Source organism: Rattus norvegicus, chromosome 11 (assembly GCF_021556685.1).
Source record: "Rattus norvegicus strain SHRSP/BbbUtx chromosome 11, alternate assembly SHRSP_T2T, whole genome shotgun sequence".
Taxonomy (NCBI): Eukaryota; Metazoa; Chordata; class Mammalia; order Rodentia; family Muridae; genus Rattus; species Rattus norvegicus.
In genome coordinates, this window is record NC_141544.1 from 69,905,368 (window position 1) to 69,928,529 (window position 23,162).

Here is a 23,162-nt window from a genome sequence, read left to right on the forward strand (position 1 = left end):
CCAGCGGAACAAAAGGCTCTGTCTGTCAGATCTCACTCTAGCCAGTCAACTGTTCCTGAGGAGCCCCCTTGATTATCCTTTCCTGCCGCTGGCTGGCGCAGGCCTGGTGCTTCTGAGCTGGTAAGGCAGGATGAGAGGCGATCCTTGCTGGGGCTCACTCTCTTCCTTGTGCTCAGCCAGCCTTGTTGGGAGGAGTGAACAGGCTGCCTCTTATTCTCAGTTGTTTGTGATTTTCTTGAACCATTAAAAATAAATAAATATCCAAAGGCCACAATTCCTCTCAACTCTAGAAAGGTACATATATTTTGCTGCTGATTTTAGACTGTCTCAGAAACGACTGCTGGGAGGCCAAGTATTTCAGAAGGGAATGTCTACCTCAGGAGTGAAGTGTCTCAGACAAACTTTCTGTGCAAATTACCCTTAAAAATGGAGAGCCACTGGGGCTGGAGAGATGGCTCAGTGGTTAAGAGCACTGACTGCTCTTCCAGAGGACCTCAGTTCAAATCCCAGCAACCACATGGTGGCTCACAACCATCTGTAATGGATTCGGATGCCCTCTTCTGGTGTGTCTGAAGAGAATGACAGTGTACTTGTATAAATAAAATAAATCTTTTTTAAAAAAAGAAATGGAGAGCCACTAGTCCTCGCGGACTAGAATTCATGGCAAGCAGTCATTTTCTCATCTACTTTAGGTATTTTGAGAAAATGCAGAAGAATATAAGATGGATCCAGACATCTTTTTAATGTCACCAAGAAAAATAGCGTGCTTTACTGGTTGGTGTCTTCCTCCAACTGGGAAAACACCCGGCTTATTTCAGGGGAGGCAACGTCACATTGCAATGGGTGTCTCCGTCTGAGGCTTCCCATATACATAGCTGTGCATAGATTATACATACGTACATACATCTTATGAAATTGTAAGACTGCAGGTCTTTTAACACCTAAGAACCATAAATAACTCCATTCTAGCTAGATTCTAGGGGTGTGTGTGTGTGTGTGTGTGTGTGTGTGTGTGTGTGTAATCAGAAGTCCATATGGGGGAATGGCATCCTAATTCACATACTTAATGCCCCATCTCTTCCCTCAGATTTAAATACATTCAGATTTTGTGGGGCCCGAGCATCATAATTTTAAAAAGGTTCTTAGGAGACATCTATTCCATATATATGAATATATATATATATTCATGTGTATGATAGGCAGATAGATAGATGATAATCTGTGATAGACAGGTGACAGATGATAGATTTGTAACAGATAACAGATAAATAAATGGATGTAGAAAGACATGTATGTGTTCGTATGTGTTTTAAGTAAGATTCTGAAATTCACACCTTGAGAACTGTTATGTGATCAAGTACAGCAGGTACCTTGGTCTAGGAAGTGTCTGAAGTGCCCATGATATAAAACACACTAGGTCCTGGGCTCAGTCACCAGCACGTCTCAAAGCAAATAGTCAAAAATAAAGTAAGTATTTGGGGACTATAGTTCTGTGGTAGAGAACGTCCCTGTCACGTGCCAGACCCTGGGGGTTCAATCCCTAACACTTCAAAAAAATAAAATAAGAAACCAAAGTAAAATGAACGTAGGCCAGTGATGACTCACACCTAGAAAACTCTGTAGCGTGTTGAGCTGCTGCTGTGAGTTCTAGACCAGCCCGAGCTACACAGAGAGCTCCGGGCCAACCTGAGCTACTGTGTAAGACGCTGTCTTGAATGATTAACTAGGAACTCAGGTTCCCTAGCCAGTCAGGAAAAAAGTTCAGGGCCACACAGGTATTGTTGTTGTTGATTTTTTTCCTAGTCACAATTCTATGTTTACAGAATGAGACCCCAGGATCTCTCCTTGGGGTCAGCTCCTTCCTGCTTCCTCTCCCCTCTTTCACTCCCTTACCACATCAGGTCTTTTTGCCTGGTTGCCCAAGAAGTAATAGCAGGATGGTGGCTGGCAGTGGCAGTGAGAACTGTTTCCATTCTGAGCTGTGTAAATTACCAAGGCTGTAGGAGTAATGGGAATTGTTTGACTTGCCCCCTTAAAGCAGTAGGGGGCTTGGGCTGGGTTTCCTCAGTAAAACCTTTGTCCATTTTACAACCCAAACACCTCTGTAGGCTCTAGAAGCAGCCCCTGGCCTGCCTTGTCTGCCTGCTCCACTCGGTTACTTACTGCTCCCTTCTTATTCCCTCTCTCCTTCTCGCCCTCTCCCCATCTGTCTTTCCTGGGCTGGGAAGAAAGTTGGTGCCAGCCTCCTTAAGGGGATGGAGAAACTGGGGCATGTCATGAACGAGTTAGTTCCCTTAAAAAAGAAACCCTATACTGGGAACTCTTGCAGGGCACTATTTTAATTCATCGTCTCACTGGGAAAAAGTCGATTAAGAATTTAAAAAATGGGGCTCAACGTGGTTAAGAGCACTGACTGCTCTCCCAGAGGTCCTGAGTTCAATTCCCAGCAACCACATGGTGGCTCACAACCACCTGTAATGAGATCTGATGCCCTCTTCTGGTGTGTCTGAAGACAGAGACAGTGTACTCACATATATAAATAAATAAAATCTTAAAAAAAAAAACCAACCCAAAAATCTGTTAAAAAAAATAAAATAAAATAAATCAATGGGTACAGGGTCCTGATAGGAAAGGTAGGGAAGACTGCCTCAGTAGCAGAAAGTTCAGGGCTCTGGATGCAGCCCACACGGCTTCCATCCCAGGCATACAGGTTGACAGCCATACGCTGTTAAGTTTCTGGATCACGGTCTCCTCAGCTGTAGAGATCATGGCTCCCTACCTCACAGGGCTGGTGTGCTGATGGGAGCATTCATCTTATGTGAGCTGCAGTTGTCTCTGGAGCAGGAGCAGGGGTAGGGTGGGAGGTGGGGCAGGGCGGGGCAGGGCGGGGGCAAGGGCAGGGGCAGGGGCAGGGGCAGGGCAGGGGCTCTCTCACCCCCCTGCTGTCTCCAACAGTACTTATCCTAGCTTCACCTCATGAGTAACAGCCCTTGGGCTTATTAAGTTATTATAACAGGAGCAGAAGTTCCCATAGTATGTCAAAATTCTCAACTCAGCCTTTTAAACAAAGATATCTTGTGTAAGAACATTAAACACAAACCATGCTTAAGGCCTAAGCTTATACGACTTTCGAGTTTAACCTTATCCCTCACAGCTGGAAACCTTAACATTTTGAGAATCTCAAGAATAAGATTATGAATCCTGTTTTCAGTCAAACCATTTCCTTCTGAGAAGATGGCTCTGTGGATAAAGTGGAGTTCAGGCACCATTGACCACATAATAAAGGCACATGGGTGTCATAGCCTGCCTATAACCCCAATTCTCAGGACAGAGAGATGGGATCCCCAGGGCAACTGGCTAACTAGGTTCAGTAGATTTAGCAAATTGGTGAGCTCTGGATTCAGCGAGAGATCTTGATGTTTAACACACACACACACACACACACACACATACACACACACAAATACGCACAAATACACAGAGAGACAGGCAGAAACAGAGAGACAGAGATGCACTCACATATGTACATGTACACCCCGCAATACACTCAAGAAAAAATTATAGATATCTTAACTCTCTTGTGACCAACCTACGATCATTAGGGTTCCTTCTATCTTTGTGACCCATAGTTTTATCAGCCTCAGGAACTACCCTATGATCTCATCGATACATGCTGTTAATCTCAGCACTTGAGGGGCAAGAGGCATGTGGATCTCTGTGAGTTTTAGGCTAGCCCAGTCTCAAGTCCCAGGACATCTGGTTACTTAATCAGAAATCTTGTCTTAAAACAAAACAAAATAAAACACAGGGGGGAGAGGGGAAGGAAGGAAGGAAGTCTTTGAAACAGTGTAGCGTCAGAAGCCACAAAAATTGTATAAATGGCTGTTGGCATTATGTTTGAACACCCTTCTCTCTTGAGCGGTTCATACTCATGTGTTAAGTGAGTAATGTTTCTCTAATTACTTCTATCATTATTATTATGCTAATATTATTACTATTATTCTGGCATTGCTGTTCTAGCAAGCAGTAATATTCTCATGCTCACGCTTAAATCTGTGTTAACCCTTTCTTATAAGCCACAAGGAATGGCACTGAGAGGGGCGCGTCTAGTCAGGGAAATACTTGCTGCTACACAAGCATGAAGACCTGAGTTTGGGTTCCCAGAAGCCACACAGATGTGTGCCCAGCACAGCAGTGTATGCCTTTTGCCACCCAGTGCTGGGGAGGCAGAGACAGGAAGATCCTCAGGGCCTTACCCTATTGGTGAGCTTCAGAGATTTTTTTTTTTTTTTTTTGGATTGTGTTTCTCTGTGTAGCCTGGCTATCCTTGGTCCTTGAACTCTCTCTGTAGATTCACCTGCTTCTGCCTTCCTAGTGCTGGGATTAAAGGTGTGTGCTACCACTGCCTGGCTGAGATCTAGGTTACATGAGAGACCTTGTGTGAAAGAAAATAAGGTAGAAGGAAATCGAGGACATTTGATGTTGACCTCTAGCCTCTACGTGCATGTGTGCAAGTACCCCAAAGTGGCTATACTACTACTACTACTACTACCTACTACTACTACTACTACTACTACTAATAATAATAATAATAATAAGTAAACAAAAGTTCCAACTCTACTTCACATAAAAGTATTGCCGCGTGCCCATGATGGCATGGTGTTTAACCACTGTGTGGTCATTGGAACATTGCCTGGAATTCATTTTGATGTCTTTGTTTGATAAAGTCCATCTTCCTTATTTGGTAATGCTACAGATACATCAGCCGAAGGCAGAGAGTGATGCCTTGGTTTGGGCAGTAGCAGAAGAGTGTGTTGGGATGTGTAGATGGCTTTGTGATTTTGAAGAATCGTTTAAAGAACCATAGCTATAGGGATAACTGTGGAATAGGGGAACGGCAGCTTTTGGTCAGGTCTTAAAGGGTGGCTGATAGTGTATTAGGCAGCTGGAAAGGCACTGCGGTGAGAATTGTGCAGGGACTGTGGACCTGGACAAAGATGCAGCCCTGTGAATCATGGAGGGGGAAACCCCAGAATTCCAGCTCCAGCAGCAGAGAGAAGTGGAAGGCAACGCTGAAATCGAGCTCTACACAGTCCTGGCTGACATGGCATCTTTCTCTGTTTCTGCTTGGGCTAATAGATGCTGCTGACAAGCTTAGGAAGGCAAGTCTACTTTGAGAATAAAAATTTCTGAGGACATAGGTGAGGTCTGGGGAGTATGGGAGAACTAAGGTTTTCAGGAAACATTTCGGTGCTAGGATTCATTAATGAGGAACGTTCCCCCAAAGAGGAACTCGGTTTACATCTAACAGCGTTGTCCAACAATGTTCTACAGGACAACATGGGATGCTACATAGCCATGGATACGTAACTTCTGACAGCGAATGGAAGGATGGTTTTGTCTGTCCCCCTGTGTTTGCACTCACTGCCCCTGTGTGGCCTTTCCATAGTTCTCAACCCCTCCATACCTTGGGCTCCCCTGTCCTCACTGTCAGTCCCTAGACAGGGCTCTACCATTGTTTCAATGATGAGGTTACCTCCTCGTGCAGGAGGAATCCTGCTAAGACGTATCCTTCAGATGAGGATACGTCCTGAAGAGCCCCAGGTCTTCCAGCAGCACAGCCATATTGAGTGCTTCCTCCAAGTGTGATGGACAAGGAGGTTGAGGGATGGGTCACGTGCCAGTTATTCTCACCGTGGCCATTCTCCCAATTTCTCTCACGACAGGATTGCAGGGGAAGGCAGTATCTCCACGAGGGTCACGCGTGGCTTATGGGACTTCGGCTTGGATCCCTCTGTGACACACCATACTTCGTGGGAAGATGGTAACGTGCCGAGGAGAGCAGCCTATGCTCACACTGCTTTGGTTCCTCTTAGCCATAGCAGGCTGCCTGGCTGATTTGAGTGAGTGTTTTCCTTCCGTTCTCAGCCTGCCCCACCACCCTGCAGAAGAGCAACTTTATCCTAATGTCAGCTGAAAGCCTGAAGCAGCTTAGAGTACTTTAGGAGTACAACATCACTACCTACCTTCGGGCTGTACCACACTCAAGTACCCCAGATAAAAAGTGATCAGGAGGTTGGGGATTTAGCTCAGTGGTAGAGCGCTTGCCTAGGAAGTGCAAGGCCCTGGGTTCGGTCCCCAGCTCCAAAAAAAGAACCAAAAAAGAAAAAAAAAGTGATCAGGACAATACCGTATTGGCTATGGTTTTATATTTTATATTTTTGTATTTTAGTAATATCAAATGTACGCTGGTAAAAGAGGAGGCGCATTAAAAACACCTGATTGTAGTTTGCATTGATTGTGTGAGCAAAGGGTAGCCATCGGTGTACTCTGTGAGCATTACAAGAATGCTGAGTCAGGCATTACCAGCCTCAGTTTACAGAAAGGCCAGAATTACACAGTTAAGAGGCAGCCACGCTGGATTCAGTCCAGGTCTGTCCAACTCCAGAGCCCGAACTCTTGCTTTTATACTGCATTACCACATACGTAGCACAGGAACTTTCTGGAAACAGGTGGAGTGGCGAATGGGCATGGGTAGTTAGGTTGCTAGGGAGGATTGGCTTGCCTGGGTGCTGAATTCTAGATGGCTACCTGGGTGCCATCTAGAGTTTCTCAAAAGGTGGTGGCAGTAGTGGTGGCAGTTTCTTGGGGTAGGGAGGCTCAGTTCATTGCTGCATTGATGTTCTTTTTCCAGATGAGGTTCCTCAGGTCACGGTCCAGCCCATGTCCACTGTCCAGAAGCTCGGAGGAACTGTGATCCTGGGCTGTGTGGTGGAGCCACCATGGGTGAACGTGACTTGGCGCTTCAACGGGAAGGAGCTAAATGGCTCGGATGATGCTCTAGGTGTCCTCATCACCCGTGGGACCCTGGTCATTGCTGCCCTCAACAACCACACTGTGGGACGATACCAGTGTGTGGCTCGGATGCCTGCGGGAGCTGTGGCCAGTGTGCCAGCCACGGTGACACTAGCCAGTGAGTGTACTTCTTTGCCACTCTGTGGGGTATGGTCTCACCTTCTCCCACTCTCTCTCTTTGCCCCTGTCCCTATCCCATGCTGTTAGTCATAACATTAAAGGGGCCCCCAGCTGCTGACATTTGTCAGGGTAACATGGTGGCCGCTCAACACTCTTGGGGGGCTGTGGTGTCTTGGAGAAGCTCTCTTCTGAGTAGGGTGATATGTGGAACAGGAAGTGAACCGTTCTGGGGGCCCAAAATTGACACCACCTTCCCACTTGGTCACTTGTTTTAGTAAGATATGACACCTGCTTCCTGGCCACTCCTTACCTCTTTCCTCATTGTCAGAGTAGTTTCAGTCAGGGTTTTAAAAGCAGGGCTAAGGAGAGAGCCTGTGCACTCCAAACTTGGCCTCAGTATATTCCTAGTGCCTGGAATATAAGTTATTTACGTTTTCATTATAATTTGTATGTGCATGCAGGTGTGAGAGAGAAAGTAACTGCAGGTAGGTGGAACTTGTGGAAGTGAGTTCTCTTCCACCTTGTGGGTCCGAGGGGCAACTGAACACAAGCTATCAGGCTCGGGGCTAAATGAACTTACCCACTGAGCCACCTCACCAGACCCTAAATATAAATTTCTGAACAAATGCCAAATTCTAACAAATGGATAAGGAGAAGAGTAGGAAGAGAGGACGCTCACTCAAAACCCACACTCTGCCTTCTTCCTCGTTCTCTAGTTTCTTCTTTTTAAGGGCTCTCTTTTCTTATATTGCTGCTCTCAGTGTAAGAGAGTTGATTGACGTCATTGTAGGCATTCGGCTTGTGATGTTGAATTGATGTTTTCTCATCTCTATTTTCTGTGATTATTACATTAAAAGAACATACATCCCCAGGCCAATATATGGAAGCCAAGAGCTAAATGGCCCACAGCCCCCCTCCCACCCACTCTCCATACACAAGGAGATAATTCTGGTTGACTCAGGTTCCTTGTACTTCTTGCCACAAGGTCTTAAGTGGGACATAATTTGTATAAACAATTTAAGTATGTATTATGAGGATCCAATTTAAAAAAGTGAGGGTCAAGTGTCTTGATAGTTGTAGCTGGATGAGAAGCCGCACCTGGGACAGGTAATGCGAGTTGTCACTCTGCATTCCTTACTCAAGTTGTTATGTTAGGCCATATGGTACAGGACATCGATTGACACTTGATGTATGTACAATGGCCCATGCATCAGGTGCTTATTATCTGATTTCCAGTCCTTCGTTCACGAGTCCTTCATGACAGTTACTGTTCACATGCTTTCCTGAACCCAGCAGAGCAGCCTTGGTACTCATTCTTGTCTGCTTATAGCCAGGAAACAAAGAATTCCTTCCATCTGGGCCTTTTCCACATGAAACGCAGGATGCAGGGAAATTTGTCAAGACTTTATATGTTCGGATATGAGCTTTGAGATTCCTAGGGCTTATTTTCTCATAACTTAATAGTGTCCACTTATCGTTGATAAGCTTGCTTTGGGCTTCCGTGTCTTGATCACCATTGGGCTTATGGGTGATGTGGTTCTAGGAACCCTCCTACACCATAGAGCCAAGGGAGAAAACGTGTGCAATCTGGGTCTATTGAAGTCAACTGAGATCACTGAGGTGCGTGAGTTGTGGGCCCCAGAAGGAGGGTGTCAAGGAATCAGGGAGCAGGAGAGCAAGGGCGAAAGGCTTCACCCTGTCTCTGGTTCCAGATGGGAGAGTGAATCAGGGCCGCTGCTGGTGTTCCTGGTTTCTTAGGAAATATCAAGTTCTACCGCCTCCTGAGGTTCCAGCTTGACCTTGAGATATATTTCTCCCCATCCCACACAGAGCTACTCTCTTTCTTGGCAGAAAGAATGCTGTTGACTCTGAGCATCAGGTCTCTAGGAGCAGGCTAAGTGCTGGACAGAGTCTAGCTAGGTGCTCTCCTCTGGCTTGCTTGGACGGGGAGGAGGAGATGTTGGAGGCTAAGAGGAAGACAATAGAGATAGGTAGGAGTCATCGCATCGTATCGAGAGTGGCCAAGATCAGAGGCACGCTTCTTGGCAGGAGGCGTTCCCTACTTCCTGTTACCAATTTTAAAATTACAATTGTACATAGGAAGTTTGGAATATGTAAAAAGCAATGCAACCCCTAAGTCTGCCATTTCACACAACCTTGGTTGTCACGTTGGCTTATATTCTTCCAGTTCTTATCCATACACGTGTATTTATGTTGTTGAATGTAAATCACCACCTGTCAATAAAAAAGCCTGTGGCCAATGAGCTGAGGCAGAAATAGGAGGTGGGACACTGTCAGAAGAAGAGAGGATTCTGGGAAATAGTGAGAGAATTAAAGGAGCCTCAGGGAGAGATTGGAGATGATGAACTGAGGAGACAGATGGAACCCAGCCGGTAGATGGGAGGCACAAAGGAGATGTGAAGGGAGAAGCCAGCCAGGACTGAAGGAGAGAGAGGTAACTAACCAAACTGTAGACACGGAATAATTTCAGTGGGTTAAATAACTTGTAAGTCAGTCAGGGAAGGAGCCAAACCTTATGGCCGAAGTGGTTAATAATAATTAGCCTCAGAGTCATTGCTATTGGGAACTAAGGGACCAGGAGGAGAAATGGGATTTAAAAAAATTGTATTAACAGTTGTTCTAATATGAGTAAGTAATACAGTTCCTATTCTTATCTTTCCCGTTTGGCCCTGTAGGACACACATTTTCCTTGGGCCATGTGATAGATAGTTCACCTCTCTGCTTCAGTGAGTATAAAATGCCTAAGAGTAAAGCATGAAGGGTCTGGATCCTAAGTGGGTGACCAATGAGCTTCTGCATATGTGTTTAACATATAATATCATGTAACCATGACTCTCACGCACCCCATTGTGTCCTTAGCTACTCACTTATCCTCTCCCCTACAGTAGCATTCTTCCATAATGGACTGAAGTATTTCCTGTCACTGGCCAATTCATTCTTTCCCAGTTGTTTATTATTCCAAGTAAGATGTGCCTTTCAACGTGTGTGCCTTCAAGGAGCCTCTAGAAGAGAGATTCTGTCTGCAAATGATCAGCGTGTGTCTGCAGACTCTGAGGATGCTCTCTAATTGTCTATCCAGCCTGAACCTTTCAGTGTTTGGAGAAAGGGGAGTTGGAGACGAGGTGGTTTAGTTTGGACCTGTCTGATTCAAAATATATCTGTGTGTGAGAAAATTCAATTTACCGTATTTATTTTAAAAAAAAAATTCCTGGCTCCTGCTTTCTCTGGTGCTTGAAAGGCTGTGTGGTTGGCAGAGAGGGCCTGTGCTGAAGTGGAGCTGGTCTCAGTTGAAAGCCAAGAGCTTGTCATTCAGACGTGAATCCGAAGTGAAATGTTTGAGTCTGACTAGAAAGAAGGAGAACTTGGGGAAATGGGGTGAGCAGGTGGGGGTGGGTGTCCTTCTGAGGAGGGAGTGGGAGAGGGGTGGAGCTGCAGCCTCCCAGGATTGAGGGAGGGAGCATTGGGCTGCTAGGAAGACTGGTGGGGGCCAGAAAACGGGGTGCTATCTTTGGTTTAATGCCACTGGAAAGTCTGGCCCAGACTCAGCAGTTAGATTAAGTTTCTTAGAGCACATTCCTGAGCAGAATGGATCTGTGTTTTGTTGATTGGCTGGTGTACAAGGAGACCGGTCTCTATAGATGAGATTGCCATTGACACCCTCTGCGTTTAGAGGCAGGCAGGGCAGGAGAGTGCGTTTAAGACCTCCTTGGGGGCCTTCCTTCACACATTCATCTTCACACAAAGCAATGCTGTGTAGCCTGTCTGGCAACGTGCCTCATCTTGGCTTCTGTCTAGGGACCACGGAGAGCCTTATAGGGGAGAGTCAAGGATCTGAATCAAGGATTCAAGGATAGAGAGGCCCCTCAAGAACTCTTCTGGACTAGGCCTCTGCTTATCCTGTGTTGATGCTAGGAAGTAGACTTCATCCTGACCAGATAGCATCAGCTTCTAGATTTTGGTAAAAATAGAGTTAGAAGTCAAGAATTCTTCAAAGAGATTCACCCATGTTCTCCCCACCTGCCCATGCTTTGTGAGCAGGAACCATTTTACTGTGCCCTGTGGAGAATTTTCTTTCTTGTTTGACTCAACAGTTCTCAGCCTGTGGGTCACAACCCCTTGTGGGTCAAGTAACCCTTTCACAGAGGTCATCTTAAAGCCATCAGGAAACACAGATATTTTCATTATGATTTATAACAGTAGAAAATTACAGTTATGAAGTAGCAACACAAAATCATTTTTATAGTTGGGGGTTACCACAACAGGAAGAACTACATTAAAGGGTCAGGGCATTAGGAGAGAACCAGTGGTTTAATCTAACCTTGCTTTTTGGTAATGTTCTACCACCACTAAAGCATTACTTCAGATCTCCTGGTTAGTCTGACACTTGATATTTAAAATGCCTTTGACCCCAAGCTCCTTTCTCCCTTCCTTCTTTCCTTTCTAAAAACATTTTATTACATGACTACAGTTCCATATGGCTCAACCAATAACTCTCATTCTGCTCCAAAATCAACAGCAGATAGCTGGGGGACTCCAGACTTCTTACTGGCCCCCGGTTTCACCTGTGAGATTCTCAGCACTGCACTTTGGGTACTCACAATGGCTCGAAAGGAAGGTCCAAGAATCTAGTAGTAGTTTAGTCCAGGAGGCTTAGCTGGTCTTTAGGTATGAGCCCAAATCCTCAAGAAGTAAGATCTAATGCCTGTGAGGAAGAATGAAAGCTAGCAGGCAAAGAAAGGCACAGCAAGCATCCTCCTTCCGAGTCCTTTATGTAGATTGCCAGCAGAAGGTGTGGTCCAGATTAAAGGTGGATCTTCCCACTTCAAAGATCCGGATTAGAAGTAGGCCTTCCCACTTCAAATGATTTAATTAAGACAAAGAAAGAAAGAAAGAATCCCTCACAGGTGTACCTAGCCATTTGGGTTTTAGTTAATTCCAGAAGTAGTCAAGTTGACAACCAAGACTATTCATCACACCTTCCCAGAGGGTAAAGGTACCAGCTTCATGCGGCCTCCTTCGCTTGGTCCCTGTAGGTTGTCAGGGGATGCTTTGGACACATTGAACAATTTCATTAAGGCCTTTTGTGTTACGAAGTTTAACTTGTTGATATTTTATTTGCCTATTGCGTCTTGATTTTTACTTTAAATTCAATTTAATACTTATACTATATTTACTAGTCTCTTTAATCCCCCCCCACCCTTCTTTTAGAACAGAGAGGTAGAGAGGCTAAAAGAAAGATAGTACGCAGGCTAACAAACGATGCCAAGAACTTTATCTCCAGCCGTCACTGTGATGCTCTTCCTAAAATATGTTCTACTGCCTCGATTCATTATCTAGCCCCCTTTAATTTAGCTTCTTCCTCAGACACTCACTGCCTAACAAATTCTATCCTTAGAGACAGCATTCGGTAGGGCAAAAATGAGAATCAGCGAGGCCACCTTGGGAAGCTTCAAACCACGACTTCCCCAGTGCTGGCTTCTCTGTGTGGACATTTTGAACGCTGGCGTCTTAACGTGTTTATAATTTCTGGTACTTCACAGAAAGAAGCTGGTCTCAGTTATTGAGGACCTCTCTGTCTAATGGGGAAAATGGCCTTCCATTTGGCCCTCTAAGTTGTCCGACAGAGAGCTGTGCCCAGGTTTTAATGGGGGCTGAACGACTAGCAATTCTTCATTTCGATTTGGGAGGTGGGATTACTGAAAAAAAAAAAAGACTCAGGAATTGAATCTTAAAGAATGTGTGTGGGGGCTGGAGAAATGGCTCAGCGGTTAAGAGCACTGACTGCTCTTCCAGAGGTCCTGAGTTCAAGTCCCAGCAACCACATGGTGGCTCACAACCATCTGTAATGGGATCTGATGCCCTCTTCTGCTGTGTCTGAAGACAGCAATGGTGTACTCATAAAAAAAAAAAAGAATAAATAAATTTAAAAAAAGACTTTAAAAAAAAAAAAAAAGAATGTGTGTGGCTCTGCTTTTACCTTTCGTGTCCTAAACCTTTACATGCCACGCTCAAGCCTTTAGCAATTGAGTCCGGCTGCCCACATGGTGGACAGACCTAGCGACCATGTCTGGAAGGACCAAAGACTCAAATCTTCCATAGTGAATACTACCACTTTTTTTTTGTTTGTGTATGTGTGTTTGGCCTGCATGTACATCTGCATACCATGTGTATGCCTGGTGCCCACGGAGACCAGAAGAATTACAGATGATTGTATGGATGCTGGGAACCAAACCTGGGCCCTCTGGAAGAGCAGGCACTGCTCTTAACCACTAAGCCAGCTCTCTGCCTCCCCTCCTCTGTCCCGCTGCTGCCACACCACCACTACCCCAGTAGTCATTCAGCTTCTGTTATTTTCGACCATTCTCCATGGTGTCTTTAATTTTTTAACCTTTGAGGAATGTACGTGCTGTGGTTCAGAAGAGAGTTCTAAGGTTAGGGTCCCCCCCCCCCCCCCTTATAGTAGCTTCCCCAAACACACACCGGTGTGGCACAGTCTGGGTGTGACTCCCCGAGAAAACAAGGAGCCGGTTGCTCCAAACTGAAAACAAAATGTGGTGTCGCTGGGCTGACTCTCGGACTCCTGTATAAGCCCTTGTTTTGGGATGAAGGGAGTCAGAGGAAAGAAGAGTTGGGGGAGAAAAGAAAACACAGGTGGGTTTCTCAGCTGCCCCAAGAAGGGAAGGCAGTCGGCTGAAACCAGAGCCAGGACAGCTCCACAGGAGCCAAGACTTGGAAAGGGAGGATAGGCTTAGTTTGAAATTTACCGCTTTTAGTGGTAAATGATGTGTTTGAGTTGGCCAGGTGAGCAAAAACTTCATCCAAAGATCCTCAGACCCAGGAGGCCCTAAGCAGCTGACTCTGTTAATAAAAAAATAATAAAAATGCCTGCAGCTCTAGGCAGGAGTCACAACTAATTTCGTCTCTTTTTAGGTAAATAAGGCATGAAATGATAAGAATTCTCCCTGATATTCTGGTAGACTCTTCAAACAGCATTGGCTCAGCACTGCTCTTTGTGGCCTGGTTGAAGCACCCTCACAGAGCTGTGCAACTAACTCTGCACAGAGCATCTTCCTTAGGGGCGGATATCTGCCTGGGACAGCCAGGGTTTAATTTCACAGTCGGCATTGTCTACCAAACTGACCTCAAGTCTGTGATACTTTTACCAAGAATACATTTAAAGATTCATGGCTCCCTTCCCCCAATTCTTTGTCTACTCAGCAACCTATTTACGTGCTCACATAAAAGCCCAGGTCTAAGCTAAGAGAAAAAGAGAGGGCTGTAAGACGCCCATGGTGCTGCGGATGGGCAGAGCATTGAGTCATGTGTCTCCAACCCACCAGACCACAGGGTGGACGGCTGCAGCATGGCACCTACAGGATGAAAAGGGACAGTTGAGTGAGTTGACAAGTTCCTTCGCCATCCATCTTGGTCTATGTGAGAAAGTTTAGTGATTTCTACTTGGGCCTTACTTTTAGACTTCCATCCATTTTGGAATGTGGTGAGCAGTTTGGGAACTAGAGAACATATCTGCAAGAGTGACAAAAATGTAAGCAAAACAAAACAAACAAACCAACAAAAAGCCCAGTATTATTTTTTTCTATAAAGAAAATAGTGGCAGGCCTGGTGGTGGTGGTGGTGGTGGTGGTGGTGGTGATGGTGGTGGTGGTGGTGGTGTTGGTGGTGGTGGTGGTGGTGGTGGTGGTGGTGGTGGTGATGGTGGTGATGGTGGTGGTGGTGGTGGTGGTGGTGGTGGTGGTGGTGATGGTGGTGGTGGTGATGGTGGTGGTGGTGGTGATGGTGATGGTGGTGATGGTGGTGGTGGTGATGGTGGGGGTGGTGGTGATGGTGGTGGGGGTGGTGGTGGTGGTGGTGGTGGTGATGGTGGTGGTGGTGGTGGTGGTGGTGATGGTGGTGGTGGTGGGGGTGGTGGTGGTGGTGGTGGTATGGTGCACAAATTTAATTCAGTAGAGGGAAAGGCAGGCAGATTTCTGAGTTCAAGGCCAACCTGGTTTCAGGACAGCCAGGGCTACAGAGAAGCCCTGTCTCAAAAGAAAGGAAGGGAAGGAGGGAGGGAGGGAGGGAGGGAGGGAGGGAGGGAGGGAGGGAAGGAGGGAGGGAGGGGAGAAGAGAGAAAGAGAGGGAAAAGGAGAGGGAGAGGATGGTGCTTTATTTCCAGTGACTGATTCTGCTTAAAAACATGGAGTGGACTTCAGGGTCACAGGGTACAGCTGGAGCACCAGTGTGCTGCTTGCAATGGCCTTACCCAGTGTAGGCTTGCCTCTGCCTTGTTTGCATTCTCATCCCACCCCTTCAGCTTGCTGGTTCTGTGTTCAAGACTCCCTAGTTCAAGACTCCTTAAGTCTGGAGTTGGGGTCTCCCCTCCCCACTTTCCTTAGCATCCCGAGTTCACTGCTGAGCCCTGATGGCACAGTCTTTGCCTAGAGGGAAGCAACTGTCAAGATCCATATCTGTGTCACAGCAGGCTATCAGTGAAGGTTTAAAGAAAGAAATTCTTTGATCTGGAGAAGACTGAAAAGAACTGCAGTCAGTGAACAAAGATGGCGAGATTTCTGTGCCAAGTGTTAGGTATATTAACAGCAGAGAGGAATGACTCAGATGTATGAAAACATCCACAGAGAGACCCATTATTCTATATGCTAACTTCCCAAAAATAAGAAACTAAAGGTCAACCTGGTCTACATAATGAGTCCCAGGACAGTTGGGACTCTGTAGAAAGACACTGCCCCACCTCCCACCCAGAAAGAAGGAGAGAGAGAGAGAGAGAGAGAGAGAGAGAGAGAGAGAGAGAGAGAGAGAGGAAGAAAGGGGGGGAAGAAAAGAAAAGGAGAAGCTAAATTTCACTTTTTAAAAACATGAATTATAAGAAATAAAATATTGAGGGGTAGAGCAGAGGCTAACTCTCCTACACATTTGTGCTAATTTTGGCTAATCCTAATTTCACAATGGGGGTGGGTGGGTGGAGGGTGGTTTGACATAAATAGAAAGAATGAAGAAGAAATTTGTAAAAAAAAAAAAAAAGAAAGAAAGAAAAGGTTCATAATACAGAAGGGTTTTAAGAAGAACAAACTGAGGGAAGTCAAAAGTGTAAAGGCTATTAAACCAAACGGAGGGCTGGCAAGATGGCTCAGTGGGCAGCCTCGCTTGCATGCAGGTCTGCTACTTGAATTCAACCACAGCTCTTACAAGCTGGTGGACGATGACTTCTGAGAGCTGTCACTGTGGTGCATAGATGTGTGTGGTGTGTGTATATATGTGTGTGTGTGTGTGTGTGTGTGTGTGTGTGTGTGTGTGTGTGTGTGTGTGTGCGCGCATGCGCACCAACTCAGTAAATAAATACACTAGAAGAGATGGAGACTTTCATTGGAGTCAAGAGAAAGCCAGTGTTGGTGAGAGCAGCAGCCCCCACAGATGTGTAGGAAGAAAGGAGGGCCACGTGAACCCCTCTGTCCCCAGAAGGACAGTGGTCCTGTCTCTCCAACCTGGAATTCTGTTCACAAGTGCCTGCTCAAGATCTCTGTTCCCTTCAGAGCTGCTTGGCTCCTGTTTTCACTCTCTTCTCTCTCCCTGTGCTGGCCACCAGCCCTGTCAAAGACCGTGCTGGGATCCAGCTTTGCGTCTGATGAGTCCAGACCACCAGGATTTACATGAATTTTCCCATTGCTGAGTTTGTATTTATGTTTATATTTGGATGATCAGAGAAGTATGTGTGATGTGGGTTGTTGGCAAGTAAATCTTTTTCTCCTCTCTCTTTCTTCAATGTATTTTTTCCAAACTCTCATCGGGTCCAAAAGAAACTGCAGCTCTGTGGGCCAGCGCTACCTCACAGAGGCACTGCAGCCAGATAAATGACTATGGCTGTAGACATCTCTGTGCATCTGGCTGCCAGACTCGGTGGAGACGTGACTCCATCTTGGACTCGTCTTTGAGGACTAATCGCATTTCATGTTCTCTTATGTCTTTTAAAAATATTTTTTAATTGGTTCAAGCCAAAAAAAAAAATTCCTCAAGCCTTAAGCCAGTTTGTTGCAAATCGTTTAATAACATTGCAAAATAGATTCTTTTTTTTTCTTTCCTTCCCCTCACACCCCTGCCTCTTCATGCCTTCTCTCTCTCTCTCTCTCTCTTCTCAGCCACAGTTTCTCTCTCTTGTCTTAACTATGACTTTTCTTTTTCTGCCCTTACTTCCTGCCCTCCAGCCTCTTTTATCTCTCCTCCATTCTTACTTAGCCTTTCTACCTTTCAAATGTGGAAAGTCACACCTCAGCTGGAGGGACAACAACAACAAGAAGGGCAACTAATCTGTTTGGCAGATGCAAAAACTTCCCCCCACCCATAGAAACTGGTTTTTATTTGAATAAAAGACAGCATAGCATTCTGTGCCTTCATCAGAAAGCGTGTTTGAGAAATTTCATGTCATGTTTCCATGGCTGTCAGGAAAGAGTTTTGTTTGGAGCCAAAATTATTTGTACAATTGGATTGGCAGGGGGAAAAAAAATCCCAAAGAGAGCAGACATATTTATCCATTGGCCTGGTCTGCCAAGCAAGGCACAAAGCTGGCATCTACGGTTTCCTCTTCGAATTGCGTGCAGCATGCGGCAGCCTGCCTTAGACTGTTGGTGGTGGAGCTGAGGAACGTGCCAGCGACACCACTCTGGTGCATGACTGTGTCCTACCTTATGTTGACTTTACCTATCTCATCTCAGAAGACCCCACTGTCCAGGACCTATCTGATTTCCTTTGCCTTTTCTGTAGGGGCTGGTGTGGTTCTGAGTACCCGAATGGGTGGGTGGGGGCATCCTTGAGGCTTGAAGGGGTGGAGCTGTACTGAGTGTCCGCTGTAGAAAACACTGGTTTGGACGAGCCTTGTGAGTTACGGTGGTGTTTGGCTTTAGTGGTCTGTGTGCCCTGGCTACCCACTGGTAAGTGCTTACTCATTTCCTCAGACACTCAGCATCTGAGAGGCCTGCCCAAGCCTTGGTAACCCCAGTCACTCTCCAGGTGCCAGGTTCCCTGAGCTCACCAGCACCACCAGCTGCAGTTTTAATTGGTCCCCTGTCCTTAGCAGGTGGCTTTTGTGGTTTTCCATTTGCAAGGTACTTTTTCCTTCACAGATAATTCGTGGGTGTAGCCAAGCTATTGTATGTGTCTCAGATGACTGAAGGATTGAGTGAAGTGTGTGCCCCTCTGTCCATTAGTAGAACAGTTTAGGGTACAGGAAAGCCCAGTACTGACTGAGGCCACTTACAGAGGCACTGCCATATCTTCGCTGCCACACCTAAGTCCTATGAAGCTGTGAATCAGGGATTCAGCCAGAGAAAGCACTCAGTAGATCTACTTGTCGATGGGCCATCCTCCAAAGTGACTGAGGTGCAGAAAAAGACCCCAGGGTCATTACATCACTGAATAGTGGCGCCATCAACACAGGCTCTTCCCAAGCTCCGTAACTCAGCGTAGACACAACAGGCCGCCGCCACGGGGCAAGCTGGGGCTCGGAGGCCATGAGAATTGAGGAATAGAGTTGACAGCAGTAAGCCCAGGAATTTGCCCATGGCCCTGGGGCTGCTCAGTACCCCAGCAGCCTTGCCAAGTGAGCCCCATGCAGTGCCCACAATCTAGTGGATCTCAGCCAAAGCTCAGCAGATAAGTGCAGGCTTGCCCCCTGATCTCTGAGAACACAGGGGCAGCATGGGACGAGACCGTGTGATAAATGCCTGCATGGAGATGGGGTGCCAGTGACTCCTACAGCATCCAGCAAAGGTGCTGTCTTTCCTGCCTGAATAGAAAGTGCTTTCTTTTATTTACCATCTGGTAGAAGACTGAGTGAAAAACCCTTTGAAAAGTGGGGGTTTGGGTTATGCTAGAAACATGGAGCTGAGAGCCTAGACACTCCATAACTGGACATTGTTACAGAGTAAGTTTTCGGGAAGAGGTAAGTCTGTTAGCATTTGACAGTTTGTATTGAGGGCACATAGGCATATTCCTCTAAGTATTGTAATTTAATTCACAATTCTAATAGTTATTGTTGTTGTTGTTTTTGTTATTTTGGTTTTGTGAGACAGGCTTTCTCTGTGTAGCTTTGGCTGTCCTGGAGCTTGTGCTCTGTAGACAAGGCTAGGCCTCAAACTCACAGAGATCTACCTGCTTCTGCCTTTGCCTCTGCCTCTGCCTCCTGAGTGCTGGAATTAAAGGCATGTACCACCACCACCACCTCATTCACTCTACTTCTTATGAAGAGCTTCTTATTAAGGGCAGAATGAGGAAGACCAGACAGTGGTTATGAAGTTCAAACGGACTCAAGATCGAATGTGCCCATATGTGCTTATGTGCTTTCTCATACGCACCTCACCAGGTAGGATGTGCTTGTAAATATCTCTCGTATGCTTTCTGGTTTTCCCATGGCCAAGAGAATTTGGGCCTGGCATTCCCTTCAAGTGGAAAAAGGAAGTGCAGACTGCATCACACAGTGAGCATTTGGAGAAATGTCTATGGACAGTGTGCATCGAGGCATCTTACAGGACTAAAACGTTGCGATACGCAGCTTCCCTTTGGAAGCCGGGCTTTTCAGAAGAAGCAACCAGGTAGGACTCTGTATAGAGTTCAAAAGGCGATGGGCTTCCTCAGAAAAGTGCTGTGACAGTAAGGCATGTCAGTAACCTCAGATGCGAGCTCAAAGACCCGGGCTTTTGACCTAGGGAGACCAGAGGAATGAATGGATCTGCTGGGCACTATAATGAAGTAGGTGGAAGAATGAACAGAGAGAGGATACAGGAGAAGGAGGGCAGGGAAGGTAAGAGAGTAAAGCTGAAAAAACATTCCCACAATACATTTCTTAAGCACAGAGACAACAGACAAGGACAGGTGTGTGTCCTATCGAGCCATTTCCCATGAAACTTGAGCCACCAACAGAGGCCTGCCAACCCCATCTGTAACTGAAGGCCTGCCCCTTATTCCCAATGAGGTATTACTGAAGGCCTGGAAACTTCTCTGCAGTCTTGGCCTGGGAACAGGATGCTTGCTCTGCCTGCTGATAACAGACTGTTGTGTTATTGATCACGGAGTCTCCTCCATCTCTGGCCTCCTTCCTAGCCAGAAACACAAGGAACAGGGCCCCGATTTTTACATCATTCCTCACTTCATTACTCCACCTCTGATCCCTTAGTGAATTCTTACTGCAGTCGACAAACTGGGAGGGATGGAAATGGCAGCTAAGACTTCAGCTTAGGAGGCACAAGGAGGGGACAGCAGCAAGGACTAAACTGCTGCTTATTTGTTTTGAAGCCAAGAAGCCTTGCCTGCCAGTCAGCCCTTGTGAGGAGTGGGACACCCAGATGGGGTGTCCAGGGCCCTGCCCACACGGGCTGTTGTGCACATGTTGGCATCAGAACAAAGGGAGAGTTGAGTTGCATGGCTGACCAGTGCCCAGCGTCATGCTTCCCTGAATGCACAACCTTCTGTTTCTGCTCTAGCAGTCGTCAGAGGATGTAGCGAGAGCCAAGAGGGGCGTAAGGGGGACCCAGTGTTCAAGCACTTTGTGGTGAGGTGGGTGCCTGGTGGGGCACGCACTTCGTGCCTGGATGAGCCTTCAGTTGAAGCGGGCAGGAGCCGGGGGACATTATAATGGAGATGGCTTTCTGGTGCCAAGCTCCTTTTGGTGGTTCACATCTTTCTTCAAAACAATCTGCTAGGTTTAAGTATATTGTTGCTCGGGGCCATTTTCCTTGGAATGATGTAAAGAAAGAAGACGTGGGTGTGGGTGGGTGGCGGTGGGGGGAACAACTCTTGGTGGGGTAGCTTTAGATTTATTAGACCGTGGAGAAAAATGGTCCTCAGTGCCTGAGGAATTTTCCAGATGCTTCTCAATTCCCCAGTTGCTCATACCTCACTTTGTGGGGAGCTTCCTGACTTGGCAGGTACAAGGCGCCCTACCCTGGAGGAGGATTAGGGCCTCTGCCTGTTTTCAGTGAAGTGTTTTTTAAAGGAGTGGCATTCCCTGTGTTCAGCTGGGACATAGGTCCAGGCACCCCCTTTCCTATAGTTCATCTTCTTTCTCTCAGAGTGAAACTCATTCCTTGTCCTAACCTAGAGGCTCGGCCAAATCAGGGCTACATAATTTACAGGCCCCAGCACAGAATGACAATGTAGGATCCTTTGTTTGCACCTTGCTAAAGTTTAAGATGGCTCAGCAGTTAAAAGTGATAGCTGCTCTTCCAGGGGACCCCGGTTCATTTCCCAGCACCTACATAACCTGCAAATCAACTCACTACTGCCTGTAACTCCAGTGCAAGGGGATCAGATGCCATCTTCTGACCTCCCAGTTACCAGATGTTCTTCTTCCAAAAATAACTGCTCTTGGTTACACTTTAATGAAATGTTCATGGAACATATGTGTTAGGGCCTTGTTCTTGAACTCGCAACACAAACCAAACTTTTTGAGAGAATTTGGGTTCATAGGCCATGTAAATGGGCCTCCAACTTGTGAAGCTTAGTTTCCATGATATTAAGTCATTGAACATCTACTGTCATTGTGGGCCAAGACCCAAGTTAGGCTGACAGGACATATATGACCAAGTCATGGCCCTGTCCTTAGTAAGCGAACAGTCTAACACTGATGTGAAAGGGACAATGATCTTTTCATAAAAAGCAGTGGACTTTCTTCTCTACGATGGCCTGACTTACAACTTCTAGAAAGTTCCATTAAGTAGGAAGCTTCCTTGACCTTGCCTGGTGACTTGATCACCAGGTTTCCCCTGTGATGACTAGTTTTATTTTGGGCAGTTATTTCTCATATTTTGTGAGGAGCCTTACTTCTGCCTACTTTTTTATCTTTTCTGAGTGACCCATGGAAACAACACTGAAGGCCGGTAGAGTCTTGTAGTGAAATTGGAGGAAGCCCAAGGCTTGGATACTAAGTCAAGTTTGGAAGGGTCTGCACTTTGAGAGTGGACCTCCTTGGCTTCCTCAGTACCACATTCAAAAGAGTGTCTGGGTAAAATCTTTTGTCCCTTTCTTTGTATTCTATTAACTTCATTCCTTCTCTTAAAATAGATCCAGCTACAACCCTGAAAACCACGTTTCCTGTTCAGAATGTGGTTTTGTTGTGGAGATGGCTCAGCTTTTCAACAGCATCGGTGATTTGGCCCATGCAAAGAGATGTTTTTTAGACACATGGATTGTTTAGGAAACATCCTGCCCCTGCTCCAGATGGGTCTTCATCCCCTCCCATTTTAGATCTAGTCATCTCACAAAGCTGACACAGAAGAAATAGCTGCAGAATGCCAGCGAATGCTGAAGCTTGTGTTGGGACCCTCAGCACCTCTTGGATTCCACAGCAGGGTACCAACTGGGGTGTCCTCAGAGATTCCTTGTCATCTAGAAGAATCATTAGGGTATCCACATACCAAGGACAAGCTTTGGTTTGGAGAGGGATTCTGAGAAAAGGGGTATTTGTGAGTGGCAAAACACATGACTAGAAGTCAAACCATGTGTCCAAGCTGACACCCTATGTTCTGCTTTCAGATTGTCCTCTCTGTTCTGCTCTTTCTAGAGACCTTCAGAGAGCTCTTTGCTCAAGACAGCTTTCTCTTGCTATTCTAAAATCTCTCTGGATAGCTCATCTCTTGCAGACCAAAAGCCCAGTCTTTTATTTTATACATCACTTCAGCCTTTACCCCAGGTTCTACTTTGATTATCCCATGCATTAGCATCCCATGGTCACAGCCCCTTGAATCTTAGAGACAGCAAACACAAGCACAGACAAAAAGATAGCTGGACCCCACCCTGAAATTACCATTCTGACGACTCCTAGACCTAAATTAGCTCTATCCCAGGCTAACCTTGAACTCAGGAATCCTCCTGCCTTTGTAAGTATAAACAAACAAAAAACCAACCAAACAAACAAAACTTAGCTGTGTGGGATCTTGCCTTGCAATATCACCACTCCCTAAATCTCTTTATCTCCTTCCTTAGTATCTTTCTACCACTGGCCCATAGTTTAGCTGCCTCTGTTCCTTTAGATCTGTGAAGCTCTTTATACAATTAATATTCATCCTTATGTTTTGCATATGAGAAATTATACATTCTCGAACTCACATTTTCAGTGTTCTTTCCCACAGCCTTAAGGGCCGTCCTGAAGGTCACAGCATTCT

The 23,162-nt window shown here is 46.1% G+C and overlaps 1 protein-coding gene across 4 annotated transcripts in view; it reads left to right on the forward strand.

The window, feature by feature from the left end:
• The window catches only part of Boc (BOC cell adhesion associated, oncogene regulated), a 75,305-nt gene that overhangs the window by 31,703 nt on the left and 20,440 nt on the right, over nt 1-23,162 (forward strand). For all 4 annotated transcript variants that reach the window (NM_001108317.2, XM_087576602.1, XM_087576603.1 and 1 more), the window contains exons 2-3: nt 5,727-5,903; nt 6,695-6,973. In NM_001108317.2, coding sequence (NP_001101787.2) covers nt 5,822-5,903; nt 6,695-6,973 — 361 coding nt within the window. In that variant the 5' untranslated portion in view covers nt 5,727-5,821. The remainder of the gene's footprint in view (nt 1-5,726; nt 5,904-6,694; nt 6,974-23,162) is intronic.